Below are 22,500 nucleotides of genomic sequence, written 5' to 3'. Positions count from 1 at the left end.
ACGGTGATGTCCGAAAGAGAGACCAAAAATTCGCGGCGGGAATGTCGAGCGCGCGGGGGAGGGAGGGGGAGGGGGGAGGGGGGGAGGCGGGGAAAGTGAACGCTGCAGTTCGAGACGTCTTGAAATGTCGTTCTTGCCTTTCGTACTTTCTTCTTACTGCTCGCTTTATCTCCATCTCTTTCTTTTTTTTTCGTCACTCCTTCCCTATTTCTCTTTTCTCTTTCTCTCTCTCTCTCACGCATGCACTACCCCCGGCCCCCTCTCTCCATCTATTTCTCTTAGATATTTGTCAGCATGTCGGGCTGTCTTCCTCTGTCTCTCTCCCTCTTTCTTTCCATCTTTTTCTCGTTTCTTTTCCCATTTCCTTTCTTTTTCTTTTTTCTCTTCTCTTCTCCCACCCTTTCCTCCTCCTTTCCCAAAACCAACCGGATTTTTCTCGGCCCTTTTCTCCTCCCGACAGCAAATGCTCGAGTCAAGCGCCGAGCAACACGACCCGAAACAGCGCGACCCCCCCCCCCCCCCCGCCCCCCGCCCCGCCTTCTCGCCGACGACAAAACCTCACCGAACACGTTTTGTAAACACCTCGGCATCTTGTCACGTCATCGTCTTTTTCCCTTCTTTTTTGTCGCCCGTGGAAAGTGTCTCTGGATTAGGCGATGGGTGACGTTCCCCTTTCCTTTTTAAGTGGGTAGTTCTTGCTGTCTCTGAGCGCCGTATCAGTAGACTACATCGGGTTCTCTGATATCGTAAATATAAGATGAAAAATAGATTTCTATTCAAGCACTGCACAGCATCTCACAAAATGTGATACTTTATATGCTATACAGAGAGCGGGAAATGTGCGGCTCCATTTCGTCCCTCTCCTTTCCTCTCCTCTCCCCTTTGTCTCTCCACCTCTTTTCCTCTCATATCTCTTCTATCACCATTACTCTTTCTGCCTCCTCCCCCTCTCTTCCCCTTTCCCATTTCTTCTCCCTTAACCCCCCCCCGCCCCGACCCTAACCGCCTGACCTCTGCCGCTGCCCCCCCCTCACAGCCTTGGCCGATTCCTAGCGTAATTATGAATTGCCTTTCGCGCCGGAAGTGAGCGAGCGCCCAAAAACAACAGCCGTGGCCGCGGCTAATGCTTGAGAACCGCTCGGGCTCTTTCCTCCTCTCTTGCATCGCCTCGCTGGATGCCCTCGCCCCTCCCGCCCCCTCCCCCTTCTGCTTCTCCGCTCCGCCCGTTCGCCATCGTTTCTTCGCCCTCTCCTTTTTCCCTTCCGTTTTATCTTATAATTCTTACTGCTATTGCTATCAATTTATTTTCTTCTTTCCCTCTCCCTCCACCTCCTCCCTTTCCCTTTCCTCCACTCGCCCTTCCCCCACGTAGCCCCGAGGACGGATTAGCGGCCCCAAATGCCACGGGCGCCGCTGGGGCGTGGAGCGGAGGAAGGGCTGCACATCCGGGAACGCGCCGCTCGCCCTCAGTGCAAAGCTTATGCTGCACAAATTATGAATGATGCGAATAAATGTTGGAGCGCGCGACGGAGACGCAGCTACAAAGAAATTGAGAGACGCACAAACATAATTTGTCACACACTCATGTGTCTTAATGTATGTGTACACATATACATGCACATACGTAGACCTGTATGTATGTATGTATGTATGTGCGTTTGTATGTGTGTATATGTACGCATTTGTATATGTATGCATGTATGTATGTATACATGTATGTGTATGTTCGCATATGTATATGTGTATGTGTATGTGTGTGTATATGTATATGCGAATGTGTATGTGTATGTATTGTATGTATGTATATGTATTATGCATGTATGTATATATGTATGTGCAGAGCACACACACACACACACACACACACACACACACACACACACACACACACACATATAGACAATCTTACGTATGCAATCCCGACGTGGAAACCCGCGGCCAGCACGTGAAGGCCGATAACACGCACCGCTTCGCCATTGCGAAAAACAGCGAATTTCTGGATTTGAAAATTTGCAAGATCTCGTCGCAGATAAACCGACCACTTTTTCCGCCGCATATCAGTGTCATGCGCATAATCATGGCCGATTGCCCGAGCTGATTATACCTTCCCCCGCCCCACCCCTTCGGCCGCGCCGCTTTCCTCGTTCCCTGCGACGCCCTGAGACCTTCGGGGAAATTATAAAGAAAAGAATCGTCAGAGTTAACGAAAACACGGTCGCACGAAGCCTTTACATTTTATGCAAGCATCTCTCTCTCCCTCGTCCTCTCCCTCTTCCTTTCCCTCTCTCCCTCGTCCTATCCCTCTTCCTTTCCCTCTCTCCCTCGTCCTATCCCTCTACCTCTCCTTCTCTCCCTCGTCCTATCCCTCTCCCTCTCTCTCTTCCTTTCCCTCTGTCTCGACTCTCACTCTCGCTCGCACTCAAGGGCAGCCAGGGACATCCCCGAGCATCTCCTGCGGCGCAACACCTTCGGGCATGAGTGGTTTACCGTGCGGAAGGTCGCCTGCGTTCCCTTTCGTTGTATGCTGTGCTCGCTCATCCATACGGACCATCAGATAGGAAGAAAAAAAGGACATACAAAAGAACACGTATAAGCTGACGCACACGCGTACGCACACATGCACGTACAAGCCACACGCTCACGACGAGAAAGTGAATGAGAAAATGTGTGGTTTATGTAATATACAACAAATGCTCGCAACATAAGTATTAGATTTTCAGCTGAAAAATAAATACCCATGCATGCCCCCCCCCCCTGAAAAAATGCATCAACTCAGCTGACTAAAGGAATTCGATGCTGTACCAATGGACCTGACAGGAGTCATAATTAAAGATAATTAAAGATAACTTCCGGTGTCTGGATTTTCTGCGCCACCCGCCCTTCTCTCTTTTATCTCTCGTGTAACTTCATATAAAAACATTTTCTCATACTTAAATTTACAAGTATCACTTTCATGAAACGTAAAGTAACCTATCAATCACTATTTATCTTGTTCTCTCTGTCCTCTCCCATCCCTCAGTAAACACTAAAACCTTAGGATATATAGAGATAACTTTTAATCATCCCACAACGGCAATACAATGTACACGTTGTCTTAGTAGTTAATCAGATTTAAAAAGTTACTTTGAATGAATAAACAGGAGAAGGATTGAATGAATGAATGAAAGGGAGAATGATTGAATGAATGAATGAACGATCAATTTAATGAATGGATGAACGACTAAATTAATGAATAAATTAACGATCAAATTAATGAATGGATGAACTATCAAATTAATGAATAAATTAACGATCAAATTAATGAATGGATGAACTATCAAATTAATGAATAATTAACTGAATGAATGAAAGAATATACTTGTGGCTGCCAGTATTTCTATCGCCCTAACCCCTATGAAAAGACGACCACGCATCGCCCAACAAAATATATAGATGCATAAACCAGCCTACAAAGCACACGGAGTACAACAAAGAGTACTTACCGACAGGCGTCGCCTCTCCCTCCGTCAGCCTCACGACGATCTCGCTCTGGCCGTCCAGCACGAACCTGGGGGGCGTGTTGGCCGCTGCCAGGGGCGCCGTCGCTCCCAACAGCGCCAGCAGCAGCACGGCGGCGCTCCACCACCACCCTCGCCACGCCCTTTGGCACACCCATGAGGTAGTCCGACGGCAGTTCGAGCGGGTGGGCGCGGAGAGGGGGAGGCGGGGGGCGCCGCCCTTCGCCCTTCCTCTTTGAGGGGGGTCGAGTATCACGTCTTGAGTGTGAGCATCCACGCCGTGTCCTTCTTGAGCGCGGTGAGTGAGTGAGCTTTTGATTGACGGCTCTCCAGGTTGACACTTTCCTGCACTACACGCCAGCTGTGCGCCCTCGCCGCGGGGCCCTCCTGTCCTCTGTCTGGCGCGCCTCACGCCCACTCGGCCCTGCTCGTGGTCCGTCATGGCAGCAGCAGTGCCACACCGCCGATCGCGCGCTCGGCACTCGTTTACACTGGCACCCTGTGGCACCCCGCGCCCCAGCGACCCTGAGGGGCGCTCGCACCTCGCCGCCACGCGCATCTCGGCGTCGTCGTAGTCGTCGCAGCGGCCGGTCGTCTCCGTCTCAGAAAACGTGCAAAACGAACGGGTCACTCAAGTATTTCTAGCATGATCGTATCACTGCCTTCGCCCTCCGCCCGTGAGGGAGGCGCCCGAGCCCTTCACTTGAGCGCCTTCGCCACCCAGCGCGCCCGAGGAACGCCCCCTCGCATCACACCAGCTGCGCCCTCGCACACACTCCCTCGACCACTCCGCGGAACGATTCCCCGCAAGCACTCTGCGGCCGAGCCGCCACGTGCGCGCGCGAGCGAGGGAAGGACTGTCCGGGCCGAGAGCTCGTCCCGGAATGCTCTCCCGCGGCAGGATTCCTCTCGCGTCCGCCACGAGGTCCGCCACGAGGTCCGCCAGGCGGCGAGCGAGTCCTTGACCAAGATTCCCAGGCGCGGCGCCGCGGGTCACGACACCGATGGGAAACAGGAAGATGCGACGCAGCGACGGGAACGCGGACTCGCTCCCGGATCACGTTGCGTCCTCACGCGCGCGCGCGCCGCTCTGTCACTTGTCGCTCGCTTCCTCGCGCACGCTGAAAGAAGGGAGGAAGGGCATTTAGAAAGGCGGTGATGAATATGGAATTATAGAAGAACCTGGAATATTTCAATATAAACAATCGACAACCACATTAATGATAGAAACAATATCTTTACATACATATGACATTATATACACCATAAATCCACACACACATATGTATGTGTTTATATATGTATCTATCTATCTATCTATCTATCTATCTATCTATCTATCTATCTATCTATCTATCTATATATATATATATACATATACGTTAAATGTTCTCATCTTTTTATCCGTCAAGAAAGGAAAAGATAACCAATCAACTCTACCAACGGCGACGCAGCCGAAACAGCGCCGACCCCAAAACACAGCAGCGCAGCCGCCGCACAGTCTACCCGCGTGAATTATGAGAGGAGAGGAGGTGAAGGAGAGAGAGGATAGTGGACGAGGATGGGGAGATGGGAGGAGAGAAAAGAAGGGAGGAGGGGAAAGGAGAAAGGATAGGAGAGGAAAAGTGAGGTAAGTGGAGGTGGAAGAGATAGATGATAATAGTGAGAGGTGACAAAAGTGAATGAGAATAGAGACAAGACAAAAATTAAACAAAAGAAATGAAAAAAAAAACAGAAAACAAAAGGAAGAAAAGAAAACGAAGAGGAAGTTAGGAAGAGTAGCTGACCGAGCGTGGTGGAGGGGGGGGAGGGCGAGGACGGGGTAAATGTCAGACGCAGGACAGCCTCCCTGACAGGATGCCGGGGGAGGGAGGGAAGGAGTGAAGGGGGTGGCAGAAGACAGAAGAGAGGTGAGGAGGCAAAGGGGGGGGGGGTGAGGTGGAGCCAGGAGGTCGGGCATTTACATCCTCGCGATAATTATTTCTGCCGCTTTTGGCCTGGCGAGCGGGCCTCCTCAGCTGCGGCCGCGCTCGCTCAGATCCGGCGAAGGGGCGGCGGTGGCGCGAACAGCAGCAGCTGAGCCAGGCGGAAGCAGATGCAGCAGTAGTGGCAGGAAGAGTAAAGTAGTAATGCGAGTAGTCGCGAGGTTAGTAACAGCACTGGTGCTAGTAATAATAGTAGGAGCAGCAGCAGTAGTAGTGGTAGTCGTAATAATAGTAGTAATAGTATTAATGATAGTGTAAATTGCAGTGGTAATAGTAGTAGCATAGTAGTAATAGTAGTAGTAATAGCAGTAGTAGTAGTAGTTATAGCAGTAGTAGCAGTAGTAGTAAAAGCAGTAGTAATAGTAATAGTAATAGTAATAGTAATAGTAATAGAAATAGAAATAGAAAATAGCAGCAGCAGCAGTAGTAGTAGCGGCAGTAATAATAGCAGCAGCATCTCTACGAGCACACGGATGACAAAATCAAAACAGCAATAACATCAAAGGGCAAAACAGTGAACACAATATAATCCCAAGTGCAGCATCAGCGCAACCTCCGCACAGCCAATTAGACGTCGCGCCCCAACGTCTCCCGCGACTCGAAGTCCCGAGCGCGAGAGCCAGGCGTCCTTTGGCCTCTTTTGCCTTCAACTAATGTCAAACGAACGACCCTCGCCAACGCCGCCCGCCTCGCTGTCATGCGACGTGAGAAAAAGATCAATCCGAACATAATGATTTAGATCTTAAAAATAAATCGAAAGAATAAGAAAAAAGAAAGAAAAAACAAGGACTTCATTTGTCTGATGTAAATAACGAAGTAAATCTTGGGTGATAATAACACGAGAAACGAGTCTTTAGATAATAATCGCTTCAGAATACTTCAGGCCCGAGAGTGGGGAAGGGGAGGGCGGGGGAGGGAAAGGGAGGAAAGGATGAGGAAGAGGGGAAGGGCGGGGGAAGGAGAGGGGAGAAAGGGAAAGAAGAAGGAGAGGGAGAGGGGAAGCGGGTGAGAAGGAAGATGGTGACTAATGGAGGGAGAAAAAGTGTGCGTGTGCGTTTGCATATGTGTGTGCGCACAAAGGAAGGAAGGAAGTTGCAAAAAGCAAGGACTCACAGAAGGACAGAAAGCGGGGAAGAGAAAAGGAATATGGAGAATGGAAAAAGAGGGAACAGAAAAACTAAGAGAGAGAGAGAGAGAGAGAGAGAGGGAGGGAGAAAGTGAGAGAGAGAGAGAGAGAGAGAGAGAGAGAGAGAGAGAGAGAGAGAGAGAGAGAGAGAGAGAGAGAGAGAGAGAGAGAGAGAGAGAGAGAGAGAGGGAGGGAGGGAGGGAGAGAGAGGGTGGGAGTGAGGGAGAGAGCGAAAGAGAGAGAGGGAGAGAGAGAAAGAGAGAGAGAGGGAGAGGGAGAGAGAGAGAGAGAGAGAGAGAGAGAGAGAAAGGGAGAGAGAGAGAGGGAGAGAGAGAGAGAGAGAGAGAGAGAGAGAGAGAGAGAGAGAGTCGGGAATGAGGAGAGAGAGAGAGAGAGAGAGAGAGAGAGAGAGAGAGAGAGAGAGAGAGAGAGAGAGGGAGAGAGAGAGAGAGGGAGAGGGAGAGGGAGAGAGAGAGAGAGAGAGAGAGAAAGAAAGAGAGAAAAAAAAGAAAGAAAGGGAGAGGAGTACCAAAAGACAGAGAACGTCCCATCCCACCTCCCCCTCCCCTCCCCCCTTGAGCCCCCACAAGACAAGTTTTTACCCCCGCCCTCCGACACAATGGCGAGGGAGCGGGGTCGAGCCGAGAGCAAGAGTAAAGAGTCCCCGGCCGCCACTGTGGGAACCGGCAGCCGGGCACCGATACCTGCCTCCCTGCATCGGTATCATGGGCGGGCGGGGGAGGGGGGAGGGCAGGCAGCCGGGGCACCGATACCTGCTTCCTTGCATTGGTATCATGGGCGGGGTGGGGGTGGGGTGGGGTGGGGTGGGGTATGTGTGTGTGTGTGGTGGGGGGGGGGGGGGTAGAAGGCATTCGCATCGAACGAACGAACGAACGAACGAACGTTTTCCGTGGTGATGGTGATGGAAGTGAGGGTTGTGGTGATGACAATGGCATTACAACACGATCCGTATAAATTGCAATGGAGGTGCAATAATGGCGATGACTGGCGATAACACTAATGACGCCAGTTACGACCACCAACTACTCTAATAACGTAAGGATCATGGCGAGTACACACATTTGAAAAGATAACAGGAACAAATCTACGAAACAAATGCATAAATAAATATATCTTACAAAAACTAAAGGAACCACAAATCAGCCAATAAAGACGACAATCCCCCTTGCTCAAATAGGATTCCCATCCTTAAGACCAAGAAGTTACCGGTCAAACGGAAGACACGACCCATCCGTTCCTCAACTAACGATATAGGTAAAAAAGAAAAGAAAAAAACAACAACGATATTCTCATTCATATTTGTTTATAACCACCCATTGAGACTTTTCAAGTGGGGCTTCACGCTGGTAAAAAGAAAGAAAAGGGAAAAAATAAAAATCTTTGTGAATCTGGAACTGAGATGAGCCAAAAGAGAGAAAGAAAGAAAAGGAAAAAATAAGAATCTTTGTGAAGCTGAAACTCAGATGAGCCAAAAAGAGAGAAAAGAAGAAAGAAAAGGAAAAAAATAAAAATCTTTGTGAAGTGGAACTGAGATGAGCCAAAAGAGAGAAAGAGAGAAAAGGGAAAAAATAAGAATCTTTGTGAATCTGGAACTGAGATGAACCAAAAGAGAGAAAGAAAGAAAAGGAAAAATAAGAATCTTTGTGAAGCTGGAACTGAGATGAGCCAAAAGAGAGAAAGAGAGAAAAGGAAAAAATAAGAATCTTTGTGAAGCTGAAACTCAGATGAGCCAAAAGAGAGAAAGGAAGAAAGGAAGAAAGAAAAGGAAAAAAATAAGAATCTTTGTGAAGCTGAAACTCAGATGAGTCAAAAAGAGAGAAAGGAAGAAAGAAAAGGAAAAAAATAAGAATCTTTGTGAAGCTGGAACTGAGATGAGCCAAAAGAGAGAAAGAAAGAAAGAAAAGGAAAAAAATAAGAATCTTTGTGAAGCTGAAACTGAGATGAGCCAAAAGAGAGAAAGAAAGAAAAGGGAAAAAATAAGAATCTTTGTGAAGCTGGAACTGAGATGAGCCAAAAGAGAGAAAGAAAGAAAAGGAAAAAATAAGAATCTTTGTGAAGCTGAAACTCAGATGAGTCAAAAAGAGAGAAAAGAAAGAAAGAAAAGGAAAAAAATAAAAATCTTTGTGAAGTGGAACTGAGATGAGCCAAAAGAGAGAAAGAAAGAAAAGGAAAAAATAAGAATCTTTGTGAAGCTGGAACTGAGATGAGCCAAAAGAGAGAAAGAGAGAAAAGGAAAAAATAAGAATCTTTGTGAAGCTGAAACTCAGATGAGCCAAAAGAGAGAAAGGAAGAAAGGAAGAAAGAAAAGGAAAAAAATAAGAATCTTTGTGAAGCTGAAACTCAGATGAGCCAAAAGAGAGAAAGGAAGAAAGAAAAGGAAAAAAATAAGAATCTTTGTGAAGCTGAAACTCAGATGAGCCAAAAAGAGAGAAAAGAAGAAAGAAAAGGAAAAAAAATAAAAATCTTTGTGAAGCTGGAACTGAGATGAGCCAAAAGAGAGAAAGAGAGAAATGGAAAAAATAAGAATCTTTGTGAAGCTGAAACTCAGATGAGCCAAAATGAGAGAAAGGAAGAAAGGAAGAAAGAAAAGGAAAAACATAAGAATCTTTGTGAAGCTGAAACTCAGATGAGCCAAAAGAGAGAAAGGAAGAAAGAAAAGGAAAAAAATAAGAATCTTTGTGAAGCTGAAACTCAGAGGAGTCAAAAAGAGAGAAAGGAAGAAAGAAAAGGAAAAAAATAAGAATCTTTGTGAAGCTGGAACTGAGATGAGCCAAAAGAGAGAAAGAAAGAAAGAAAAGAAAAAAAGGATCTCTGCGAAGCCTGAGATGAGCCGCGTCCTCCGACAGGCGCAGGGATGGACGCTTCGATGCTCGAGATGATGATTACTGTATCGCTAAGAGAGGCTGAAGCTCGTTCAAGACATTAATGAGGACGTGCGTTCGCCGGCTCAGGTGTACGCAGACCGCGGCTGTGATGCAACCCCGTGATGTAAACAAATGCTGGATGCCAGAGCCGTTCTTGGCAAATAACACACACACACACACACACACACACACACACACACACACACACACACACACACACACACACACACACTCACTCACTCACTCACTCACTCACTCACTCACTCACTCACTCACTCACTCACTCACTCACTCACTCACTCACTCACTCACTCACTCACTCACTCACTCACTCACTCACATACATTAACTCACTCACTCACACACAAAAAAAAATGCATTTGATGTTTACATATCTATGCAAACTCTATTGGTCGAGGATAGCAATAATAGTTGTTAAAAACAAAGGCCACGCGACACTTACACAAACGGAAATGAACACTCCCAGCATCAGTCCAATCAGCGGCCACAGAACACAAGTCCGTGTGCAACTACACCACCGAAGCCTGTCTCTACAGAGGAATTGTTTTCTAAAGTCTAGAAGGCACTGCGAAAGAAAACACACACACAAACACTCGTAGTTGTTCAGTGCCTGTCAGCGGAGGACTGACGAAAGACGCGACTGGCACTGAGCTGGCACCGTGGCACGTGGGAAGGTGACAGTGACACCGTAGAACAGAGGAATCTTGCACCCAGTCAGCCGCGCGCGCGAGAAGTGACACAATAAAAGCAAGCGGATTCGATTTTTTCTCCCACGGGTTGAGAAATGTTCCCACGGTGCGGCTCCTCGAAAGGGGTCTGCGGCCGCGATCGGATCCGCCACTTGTGTAATGTCACGCGCTCGCCGTTTTGCGTCACGACCGCTCGCCTGGTCGCCCGATTGGATTTCGAAGGCGAGGGTGACGCTCGCTCGCTCGCTCGCTCGCTCACTCACTCACTCACTCACTCACTCACTCACTCACTCACACACACACACACACACACACACACACACACACACACACACACACACACACACACACACACACACACACACACACACACACACACACACTCACTCACTCACACACTCACTCACTCACACACTCACTCACACACTCACTCACACACTCACTCACTCACACACTCACTCACTCACTTACACACTCACTCACTCACTCACACACTCACTCCACTCACTCACACACTCACTCACTCACACACTCACACACACACACACACACACACACACACACACTCACTCACACACTCACTCACTCACACACTCACACACTCACTCACACACTCACTCACTCACTCACTCACACACTCACTCACTCACTCACACACCCACACACACACACACACACACACACACACACACACACACACACACACACACACACACACACACACACTCACTCACTCACTCACTCATTCACTGACTCACTCACTCACTCTCTTTCTTTCTTTCTCTCTTTCTTTCTCTCTGTCTCTCATTTATTCCCATTCTTACACTCCCCGTCTGCTTGCCTGTCCGTGTCTGTCACATTCACACATTACTCAACTGTAACAGTTCTTGCTGCAGTGAAATGGTCTTCGTAAAATGAAATTGGCCGGGACGTTTCGCCATAGAATTCCTCAGTATTTTCAACGCCATAATATGGGAAATCCAGTATAAAAAATGTTCTGCCATCAGAAATAGTAAAGTATATGCAAGAACGATAGCTGAAACGCTAGTGAATAAGACTGTATGTGTATCTGCATTCATGATTATGTACCTGTATCCCTATGTGTATATGTGCTTGCACGTGACCCAAAATTAAAATGAAAACCCTCCGCGGTAATAACATAAATACAAACAAAGTAAACTAGCAAAACTTGCACCCTGGCCCCCGAATCACCGGCCATGTGCACCAACAGCTGCAACAAACAGCAACATGACCGAAGACCCTTGACGGCGGCCGCACACATCTGACAACCAATCATCATCTCGGACACATCTCGCTTTCCCTCTCGCTGCTGCCACGCCCCCCCCCCCCCCCCGCCCCCAGTCATCTAATCGCGTCCGGATAAGAGGGATGCTTGTGAGCGTGGCCGGATGCCGGTCATGGCCGCGAGCGAAGGGAGTTTTTTTTTTTATTCACTATACATGAAAAAAACTTGGATTCACAAGGTTTCATTTGAAATATTCACTGCAGTGTTTGTGTGCGAGGCATGTCTGGGCTTGCTGCAGTGTATCGGCGCGTGTGTATGTTGCTTGCATTTTCGCGTGTGCGTATGTGTGCGAGTGTGTGCGCCTCCCTTTTTTACCACAACCACGCAACCTCCCCCCCCCCCGCCCCCCTCCACTCACCCGCCCACCCGGTCTACCCCTATCTGGCTCTTATCGCTTTATCAGAAGCCTCTGCTGCCCAACTATAATTATTATCGACCCTATTAATCTCCCCTCTTCTTCCTTAACCCCTACCCCTGGGGAAGGAGGAGGAGGAAGAGGAGGAGTAGAAGAGAGGGAGGAGGAGGAGAGGGGGGGAAGGAGGAGGAGGAGGAGGAGTAGGAGAGGGGGAGGAGGAGGAGGAGAGGGTGAAGAAGGTGGTGGAGAGGGGCGAAGGAGTAGAGGGAGGAGGAGGAGGAGGAGTAGAAGCAGGAGGAAGAGTATAAGGAGCAGAAGGAAGAGGAGGACGACGGCAACGAGTAGGATTAAACAAATGGAAAAAAAAGAAAAAACAGACGCAAAACAACACTAAATTACATTTTTTTTTTTATTATTCCACAACTTAAACATGCGAACGTGCACGCGTATGTCTTAGCACGTGTGCGTTATTGACGACATCCCGCCACAGTTGCCAAGAAGCAAAACTTCGACTCAAGAAGAAAAAAAACAGCGTCTCCACAAAAAGGGGAAACAAAAAAGAAAAGAAAAAGCAGTGAATACATCAAAGATCCGGAGAGCAGTCAGTCCCTGGCGGCCCGACTCTCTCCCTTGCCCTATTAAGGGCCGAAAGGGTCATTAACGGTTTTTTCCATCCTTCTCAATTTTTTTTCTCTATTGTGAGAGAATCGAAATCCGCCGCCCGGAGTACGAGTGGGATAGACTGAGGCAACGCTGGGGAGGCGCGGAAGAGGAGAGGGGAGGAGAGAGGAGATGAGAGAAGGGAAGGGGAGGGGGGGGTAAGATGAGAGAAGGGAAGGGGAGGGGGGGTGAGGGGAGACATTGAAGGAGGGAAGAAGTAAAGAAAAGAGGGAAGCAAGGGAAGGAGGGAAGAAGCAAGGGATACAAAAGGGAGGGAGAAAAAGAAAGGAGAGAATTAGGGAAGGAAGGAAAGAGAGAGTACATGACAAATCGAACAAGAGAGAAAGAGAAAAAGAGGATATGAGAATCCTAAAAAATGCAATATACATATATACATATACATACATATATATATATATATATATATATATATATATATATATATATATATATATATATATATATATATATATATAACAAAAGCAATGGCGATAATGGCAATACATAAATACATGACAGTGCAGCCCGAATTATCGCTGCCTCTCAAACCAGACTCGAAAACTGCCTTTATTAAGCCCCGCCCCCTTCAGCGGTGCCCTCAGACACATAGCTCACCGCCAACACGTGCAATTTGGCCTCGCATTTTTTCCCAAATTACATCTCCACGCTGTCATTAACACGTGATATTTTAGCATTTGCAATTTCCATAGCCTCATCCACCACCATCTGCCACCACTTGCAACGCCGCTTTGCAACAGGAATGAGCTTGGAGTCTCTAACCATGCAATAAACACCCGATACTAATAGCACCTTTGCAAGGAGTCCGCCAACAGGCTGTACGACTTTCTAAAACACCCGTCAACAGAATGCAACGGGAAATTATCAACACCTTGCAATTGAATGGGGAAAGGGGGAGGGGAGGGAGAGGGGAGGGAGGGAGGGAGGGGAGGAGGGAGGAGGGAGGGAGAAGGGAGGGGGAGGGAGGGACGAAGGGAGGGGGAGGGAGGGACGAAGGGAGGGGAGGAGGAGGAACGAAGGGAGGGAGGAGGGCAAAGACAGGGTGTGAGGTGAATGGGTGATAGGGAGGGGGATAAGTATAAGGGGAGAGGGGAGGGGGAGGGTTGGATGGGAGGGTGATGACTGAGGTGGAGGTGAAGGGGAAGAGGTGGATGAGGAGGGGGAGAAGTGGAAGGGGGTGGAAGGAAAGTCTGGAAATAACTGCAGGATGGGGAGGATAAGGGGAAGTGGATGGGGGAGGAAAGGGGAGGCGGAAGGGAGGGGGAGGCGGGCTGCTGGACCCGCTCAAGAAGGCAGGAAGATCGTAAAAAAGGTAAACAAACGAGGTACATAATGCGCGGCCGTGTGTACATGGAAAGGAACATGGCGCGCGGGAAACGGAAGAGGGGGGGGCGGAGGGGGAGAAGGCACAGGAGAAGGGGGGCGGAGTGGTAAAAGGAGAAAGGGGGAGGAGAAGTAGGAGGGGAGGAGAAGTAGGAGGGGAGGAGAAGTAGGAGGAGAGGAGGAGGGGAGGCGGAGGACGGGGGATAAGAGGGAGGGAAGAGGAGGAGGAGGTGGAGAAGGAGAAGAGTATTAGAAGGAGGAGGAAAAAAAGAAAGGAGACTGAGAAAAGCGTAAGAATAAGAAACAAAGGAGAGAGGGAGAAGAAAAAAAAACAGGTGGAGATAAAACAGGCGGATAGGAAGAAGAAAAAAGAGCGAATCAAAAAGAGAAAAAAAAGTTAAAGGAGGAGGGAGAGAAGAAAACCCGGAGATGACATAACTGTTCCTCCTCTTTTCTCTTCCACCTTTCTGTTGCCTGTTCTGTTCACCGCTTTCCGCCCCGGCAACTCAGTAAGTCCGCGGCCGCGATTCGCAACGCAGGTCGGGCGAAAATAACACCAGGTGACAACTGAGAAGCTAAAAGGCGTTATTCGATCGGGAATCGCTAACACCTCTAAAAGGGGGGTGGGAGAGAGAGAGAGGGGGAGAGAGAGAGGGGGAGAGAGAGGGGATAGAGAGAGAGAGGGGATAGAGAGAGAGAGAGGGAGAGAGAGAGAGAGAGAGAGAGAGAGAGAGAGAGAGAGAGAGAGAGAGAGAGAGAGAGAGAGAGAGAGAGAGAGAGAGAGAGAGAGAGAGAGAGAGAGAGAGAGAGAGAGAGAGAGAGAGAGAGAGAGAGAGAGAGAGAGAGAGAGAGAGAGAGAGGGAGAGATAGAGAGAGACAGAGGGAGAGATTGAGAGAAACAGAGGGAGAGATAGAGAGACAGAGAGACAGAGGGAGAGATAGAGAGAGACAGATAGATAGAGAGAGAGAGAGACAGATAGGCAGATAGAGATAGAGAGAGAGAGAGAGACAGATAAGTAGATAGAGATAGAGAGAGAGAGATTAAAGCATCTGCCCTTTTTGGATTCGATTTCGACTTGGAAAACCAAAGCAGAAAACAAGGCCAAGAGACCACAGCGAACCTAATTTAGACTCCCTCGCTGCTGGGAGCCTCCTGCACGCAGCCTCAGCTCGTGGCCAGCGCCCTGATTGCAATTATGGCGCAAAAGAGGGATGATGATGATGATAAATAAGTAAGTAAATAATAATGAAGTCATAATGGTAATAGCAATGATATTAACGAAAATGAAAAAAATAATAACAAAAATAATTATGGTAATGATGATAATAAAACAATAATGATGATAATAACAATTATGATAATGATGATGAGCAATAATAATAATGACGATAATAATAATGATAATAATGACAGCAATAACGATAACAATAACAATAATTATCATACTCAATAAGAACAAGACTAAAATGTGAATGAAAATAAGAATAAAAAACATAAAAATGATAATAACGAGAACCAGAAAAACGGATGATATCGAAAGAACAGAAAAAAGAATAGCGGCCAGCGAATTCCCAGAAAAAGGGCTCGCTCCGCCTGCGCCAGAAGAGAACCATCGCACCGGCGTTTTCACGAGAGACGATGGCCGCTCAGAATCGCCATGTTAAGGGCACCGTCATTAACGACATTCGCTCTCTTGGCCAAGATTATGGCGACGGCCGTGAAGGCAACATACCATGATGATTTGCTTCGGGACGTACCTACCCCTCCTTTCCTTTCCTTTCCCCTCCCCTCCCTTCTCTCTTCTTCTCTCCTCTCTCCTCCTCTCCTTCCCTCAACTTCCTCTCCTCCCCTCCTCTCCTTCCCTCCATTCCCTCTCCTTCCCTCAATTTCCTCTCCTCCCCTCCTCTCCTTCCCTCCATTCCCTCTCCTCCCTTCCCCTCCTCCCCTCCACACACACTATACTTCTAGAGCATGAGTGACCACACCCTGTATTTGGAGAGCGAGAGAGAGACAGAGAGCAAGAAAACAGAAAATAGGAGAGAGACAAGAGGGGAAGATAAAAAAAAGGAAGAGAAACGACATTGAGAAGCGAAAGAGGGAAAAACGAAAGGAAGAGAATAATGAAAATATCTTCTCTACGCCAATGAGGAGCAAGTGTAGACCTATAATGACCACGGCAGAAGAAGCAGATACAGGCCATTGGTGAGGTGTGCAAGAGAGGAGGAGGAGTAAGAAGCAAGAGAAAGAGGAATAAGAGGAAATTGGGTTGAAGAAGAGGAGGAGGAACAAGAGGTGGAAAAGGAAGAGGAGGAGGAGGAAAAGGGTGTAAAGGAAAAGGAGGAGGATAAAAAGGAAGAAGGTGAAGAGGGAAAAATATTAAGTAAAGAAAAAGATGAAGTAGAAGACAGAAGAAAGAGAAACGGCGACGAGGAAGGCGTGGCCGGCCGGAGTCGCTTCGGCGGCGAGCGAAGATGATGGAAGTCCGCGCCAGAGAAACGCAGCCGCTTTCGAACTCTGCCGATGATGCAATGCAGACAGGCCTCTTGGCAGGTCTTCGAGCGAGAGGAGCAGACAGCAAGACGAGGCAGGAACAAGAGAGAGAGAGAGAGAGAGAGAGAGAGAGAGAGAGAGAGAGAGAGAGAGAGAGAGAGAGAGAGAGAGAGAGAGAGAGAGAGAGAGAGAGAGAGAGAGAGAGAGAGAGAGAGAGAGAGAGAGAGAGAGAGAGAGAGAGAGAGAGAGAGAGAGAGAGAGAGAGAGAGAGAGAGAGAGAGAGAGAGAGAGAGAGAGAGAGAGAGAGAGAGAGAGAGAGAGAGAGAGAGAGATGGACAAAACCTCCCTCTTCAAAATTACAACAACGAAGATGCACACAGTCGCCCTCCGCCCTCCCTTCCCACACCCCTCCTTCTCCTCCTCCTCCTCCTCCTCCTCCACCAATAACCCCCACGACACCCCTCCCCTCCCTCCCCCCTCCAACTTCTTCCTCTCCCTTAGCAACATTCAATAAGTCACATCCATTAACATTCGACCTGAGACCCAAATGCGCGTCGACTCTCGACCTCCTCTCGCGAAGATAATATCACACGAGACGGAAAAGGAACAGAAAAAAGAAAAGATAATTGAAAAAAGAGAAGAGAAAAAAGAGGCAAGAGATAAGAGAAAAATGAGGAGAGGAAGAGAGGAAAAATATAACGGTGATCACCTTCTTCGTTAAATTCACACAACACGATTAAAATGAAACAAAATACAAGAATGACTAACTCACCACAACATAGGCGAAAATTAGAGGAAAACAAGAAAATAGAGAGAGAGAGAAAGAAAAGAAGAAAACAATAATTACTCACAACACCACCTGTGCCGATAATGCCATCACAAAAGATGGCAAATCGAACAGGCAAGAAGAAGAAAAGCAAGAAAAAGAAGAAGAAGAAAAAGAAGTAAATGAAACGAGAAAAATACACTCAACCGATAATATCAACCATGACGGGAAATGTAAGAGGAGCCCGAGGAATGGAGGAAAATATAATGAAAGAAGAGCAAGCCAGACATTTCCGAACAAGCAGCCGTCACTTTGCGCCTTCGACGCTGATAGACTGCGAGGAGGGGGGAGGAGGAGGAGGAGAGGGGGGAGGAGGAAAGGGGGAGAAGAGAGGAGGAGGAGGAGGAAAGAAGGGAGGAGGAGGAAAGTGGGGAGGAAGAGGAGAGGGGGGAGGAAAAGGAGGAGGACGAAAGGGGGAGTAGGAGGAAGTGGAGGAGGAGGAGGAGGAGGAGGAAAGTGGGGAGGAAGAGGAGGAGGAGAGGGGGAGGTGGAGGAGGAAAAGGGGAGTAGAAGGAGGAGGAGGTGGAAGAAGAAGACAAGGGGGAGGGGAGGAAGGAGAAGGAAGAGGAGAAAAAGAAAGAGACGACGGAGAAAAAAGAGAAGGAGAAGGAAGGAAGAAAAAGAAGGAAGAGGTAGAAGAAGAAAAAGATGGAGAGAAGGAGGAGGAACAGGAAGAACCGCGTCTCCTGAAGGGGTCAAGAGGGGGCGAGAGACGGCGAGAAGAGGAGGGGAATGATCGAAAGAGGGAGGAAGGAAGAGCGAAGGACGGAGAGAGGAGGAGGAAGAGGAGAAGTAGGGAGGGAGGAAAGAAGAGGTGAGCGAGGGGAAAGAGAGAGAGGATGGAAGCAAGGGAGCGATGACTGAAAATGAGGAGGAGGAAAAGGGAAAGGAAGGAGAAGAAAATGGGGATGAAGAAGGAAAATGAAGGAAGGAAGATTATCAAAAGAGGCAGAAAAAAAAACAAGGAGAAGCAGACGTGGGGGAAGGAGGAGAAGGAGAAGCGGGAGGAGGGACAGCAAGGAATTAGAAAGGACATGGACAAAGATCAAAGGTCGTAAGCTCAGGTCGTAGGATGGGGAGGAGGGGGGGGGAGAAAGGGGTAGGATAGGGGATGGGGAGGAGGAGGGGAAGGGGAGAGGTTCAAGCAGGCTAACCTGTGCGAGACTGACCACGCCCTCGTGCGGTCACGAGCCCGGAGGGGTAATCCGGGGTCAGCTCGGGGCAAGACAGGCACATGCCGCCTCCGAGACTCCAAGGCACATGGTTGCCTGGCGCGGGAGGAGGGCCGCTCGTAAAATAGATAGACGTAAGGAGACTTCGAAAATATATATATATATATGTCTACGCAAATATGAACACATACATATGTATACAATCGCGTATATTGCTATATCATATGAGTATGCCAAAGTAGGCAAATAAATGAATAAACAAATTGATAAATAAAACACGCAGCTTTCACACACAAATGATGAAAATACTTCTGCATAAAGATCCCATCGTGTTCCTGGACGGAAAAAAACATGATTTTTCTTGCAAGATTTTCCTTTGCGAGGGAGACTATTGTATCTTTGAATAATATTGCCAAAATCGTCTCTCTAAGGCTCTTGTCACGTGATCAAAACTTCTAAAGGAAATACAAATTCATAAAGGCATAAACCTTCTATTCTTGTGAATATAAAAATAATATTCAAGCTTTATCAACAACATATCGAAATTGTGAAAGCCAGATGTTCAAAAATGGGGGAAATACATGAAAAAAAGAAAAAAGAAAGAAAAAAAGGGGCCGAATCCAAATAAGGAAAAAAAATAATAAGTAAAAAATCAAAATTTATGACGAGGATAGCATACTGGTCCTATAAATGAAAACGAAAGGAAGGAAGGAGACAGGTGGATAAAAAAAAGAAGAAAAAATTATAGGTGATAATTCACCAACGGTTAAAAGTGTCATAAACACACTGGGAAGGGAAAAAAAACACTAAAACGGTCCGCTTTTTTCTTCACATTCTTCACATAAGCGTTAAAAATCTTTACTTTCACTCCTATCTTTCCCTATAATCTTCAGCTGACTAAAACGTATGGTAATTCCCTCCAAATTCAACAGGCATTAAAGGAAGAACTGGCAACTGAGCCTCTTAGTTTTGCAAGTAGCCGCTGCGTTACGGACTCTGCGGTCCTCTCGCGCGGGGCGGGGACTTGGACGCCCTTCGCGACGAGGATCAAATCGGATTTTGAAAAGTAAGAAAGGACTGTTGTTGTTGTTGTTGTTGTTGTTGTTGTTGTTGTTGTTGTTGTTGTTGTTGTTGTTGTTGTTGTTGTTGTTGTTGTTGTTGTTGTTGTTGTTGTTGTTGTTGTTGTTGTTGTTGCTGCTGCTGCTGCTGCTGCTGCTGCTGCTGCTGCTGCTGCTGCTGTTGTTGTTGTTGTTGTCGTCGTCGTTGCTGTTATTGTTGTTGGTTGGTGGTGGTAGAGGCGGGGTGGTGCGGCGGCAACGATGATAATGGCGATCATGATGTGGTGACAACGGTGATGATGACAATGACGTTGGTGATGACGATGACACACAGCCCGAGCCGGCAAAGCAGAGCGCCCATTGAGATGTCTCGCGCAGCCCCATCGCCCCTCTCTAAAGCTTCAACAGCCAAAGAGGAGGATAATGAAGTTAACGCCAAAGTGCACCTCCTCCCCCTGTCAACCCGGGCGCCGGAGAATCGTGGGCGTGGGCGAACGAAGGAGGCCGCCCGCGTCTCACGTCTCCTTCCCTTACTCATCCTCCTATATGTCTCTGTCACGCCCGCACGCCCACACGGGCGACGAAACACGCCCGTCATTAGCGCTTCTTTCTTTTGAGAAACTGTCCGCCCTCGTGGCCTGCTAAGGGAGAGGGGAAGGAGAGAAAGGAAGAAAGGACGACGGAAGTGATGACGAAGGAAAGAAGGAAGGAAGGAAGGAAGGAAAGAAGGGAAGAAGGAAAGACGGGAGGAAGGAAGGAAGGGCAGAAGGAAAGACGGAAGGAAGAAAGGAAAGAAGTAAGGAATTAAGGAAGAGAGGAAGGAAGGAGAGAAGAGGAAGAGGGAGGAAAGGAGAAGGGAGCAAGAACTAGCACAGCGCATGAAATATTAAATTCATGGTTCCCTTGGAAAGCCATTTGCCGTATTTAGAGGTGAAGGGGGGAGGGGGAGGGAATATTTATCGCGTCACTTTGTTTTGATGGAGGGAAGGGAGGGAAGGAGGGAGGAGTGGAGATTTGAAGACTGGACTGGGAGCGGAAGGAGGAGGGAGTTAGGGAAGGAAGGAGGGAGAGAAGGAGGAGCAGAAACAGAAAAAAAGGAAAAGAAGGAGAAAGAGACGAAGAAGAAGAAGAGAGGAGAGGGGGCGCCAGGTCGTGGTCGAGATAGTGCGAGAGTATTTGTCAGCCGACGGGGGTTTGTGTGTGGATGTGGGCGTGAGGAACAGGCTGGCGGCAGGTCAGTGGGCGGGGAGACTTGAAGGCGTACATGTGATTCCATTTTTATAATCATGAGATGTTATCATTATCTTACGTGATTCAATTTATCAATCTTTATAATCCGCCAGTTATATTTTTCTTTCTAATGTTATCATCACTATCATTACCATCAAGGCTACCATTATTACCATAATTCTGATTTCTATTACACCCATTTATCACGCGCCATACCATACTCCTCCCATTTATTATAGCTATCACAATCTCCATCATAATTCAATCCATATACGCTCAGGCAGTATTTACACAGTGGAATATACAACGCAATAATAAAAATACATTGTCTTTTTATCTATATGGTAAAAGGCTTCCTTAAACGACTCCTGCCCACCACCCCCATCACCCCCCGCCCCCCGCCCCCTCCGACGGCGTGAGTCAACTGCGTCTCTCTCTCTCGCTTGCAACTCTGCAACATTTTACAACTCGACTTTGCATTGCTTTTAGACTCACTTAATGGGACTTGGTTTCTTGATAAACGATGTCGTCAAACTTATGGCCAGATCTCCAAAATAGATTATCTGTATATTATCCGCGACCAAAATATATATATAGATATATCTAGTAAACCATTGAGTGAAAATGAAGCGTTTGCGTCGTATCCTTTAAAAAAGTAATTTTATTAATTCATTTATATTTTCCATAAAGCTGCAGTCTGTTTATATTAGCGAGTCCCTCCCTCCCTCCCTCCCTCCCTCCCTCCCTCTCCTAACCTCCCAACCACACATCCACACTATCAATATCTACTTAATTATCTATCCATCTCTCTGTATACACATACATAAATACAAACACACACACACACACACATATGTATATATATATGTGTGTGTGTGTGTGTGTGTGTGTGTGTGTGTGTGTGTGTGTGTGTGTGTGTGTGTGTGTGTGTGTGTGTGTGTGTGTGTGTGTGTGTGTGTGAGAGAGAGAGAGAGAGAGAGAGAGAGAGAGAGAGAGAGAGAGAGAGAGAGAGAGAGAGTGTGTGTGTGTGTGTGTGTGTGTGTGTGTGTGTGTGTGTGTGTGTGTGTGTGTGTGTGTGAGAGAGAGAGAGAGAGAGAGAGAGAGAGAGAGAGAGAGAGAGAGAGAGAGAGAGAGAGAGAGAGAGAGAGAGAGAGAGAGAGAGTGAGTGTGTGTGTCTCCCAGGTAAACAATGCCAACACAAACAAGCAGAAAAATGGGCATAAGTTGCAAAACTGCATGTGACTGCACGCCCTCGTCGCCCTTCTGCGGACAGGGCGTGCCTCCTTCTCCCATTCCCTTTTTCACTTCTTCTTTCATTTATTCCTATTATTCGCCCCTTCCCTTCTTTATTTTTCACCTCCTCTTTCCGTTTCCACTTCCTATACCTTTCTTCCCTTCCTCTATTTCCTTCTATTTTGTCTTCGTCCACTATTCACTCTATTAGTGATTCTAATTCCTCATTCTTTTCCTATTATTCTAATTTCTTAAATAATTTCTCTTCTTCCCCCTCTTCCTTATTCTCTTCTAATCCCGACTCTTTCCTCTTCTTTCGACTCTCGGTTTAGTTATTATATTTTTTTCCTTTAGTTCTGGTTCTCTTTATTTCCCTCTTCTCACATTACCTCCCTTTCCAGCCCCTAAAGCAACAACAATAATAAATATACAAAATATGACCAAATTTATAACGAGAGTACGATCGACAGCTAAAAAAGGCAACGACGATAGCAAATGCCTTTATTACATAATAATAATAACAGCAACATAAGACAATGATAAAGATAATATGATTTTTTTTCTTTTTTTTTCTTAACCGCATCTCGACCCTCGCTCGATCACGTGCGCTAGATCGTTTTTTTTA

At 47.4% G+C, this 22,500-nt stretch overlaps 1 protein-coding gene across 3 annotated transcripts in view; it reads right to left on the bottom strand.

Moving 5' to 3' along the window:
• Positions 1–22,500, bottom strand: part of Cad88C (cadherin 88C) — a gene marked incomplete at its 3' end in the record, with an annotated part of 290,730 nt that overhangs the window by 61,535 nt on the left and 206,695 nt on the right. For all 3 annotated transcript variants that reach the window (XM_070135250.1, XM_070135251.1, XM_070135252.1), the window contains 1 exon segment: positions 3,483–4,618. In XM_070135250.1, coding sequence (XP_069991351.1) covers positions 3,483–4,056 — 574 coding nt within the window. In that variant the 5' untranslated portion in view covers positions 4,057–4,618.

The sequence above is a fragment of the Penaeus vannamei genome, chromosome 20, assembly GCF_042767895.1.
Source record: "Penaeus vannamei isolate JL-2024 chromosome 20, ASM4276789v1, whole genome shotgun sequence".
Lineage (NCBI taxonomy): Eukaryota > Metazoa > Arthropoda > Malacostraca > Decapoda > Penaeidae > Penaeus > Penaeus vannamei.
Note: the sequence above shows the minus strand (reverse complement) of the source record. Positions and strands in the feature narration are given on the sequence as shown.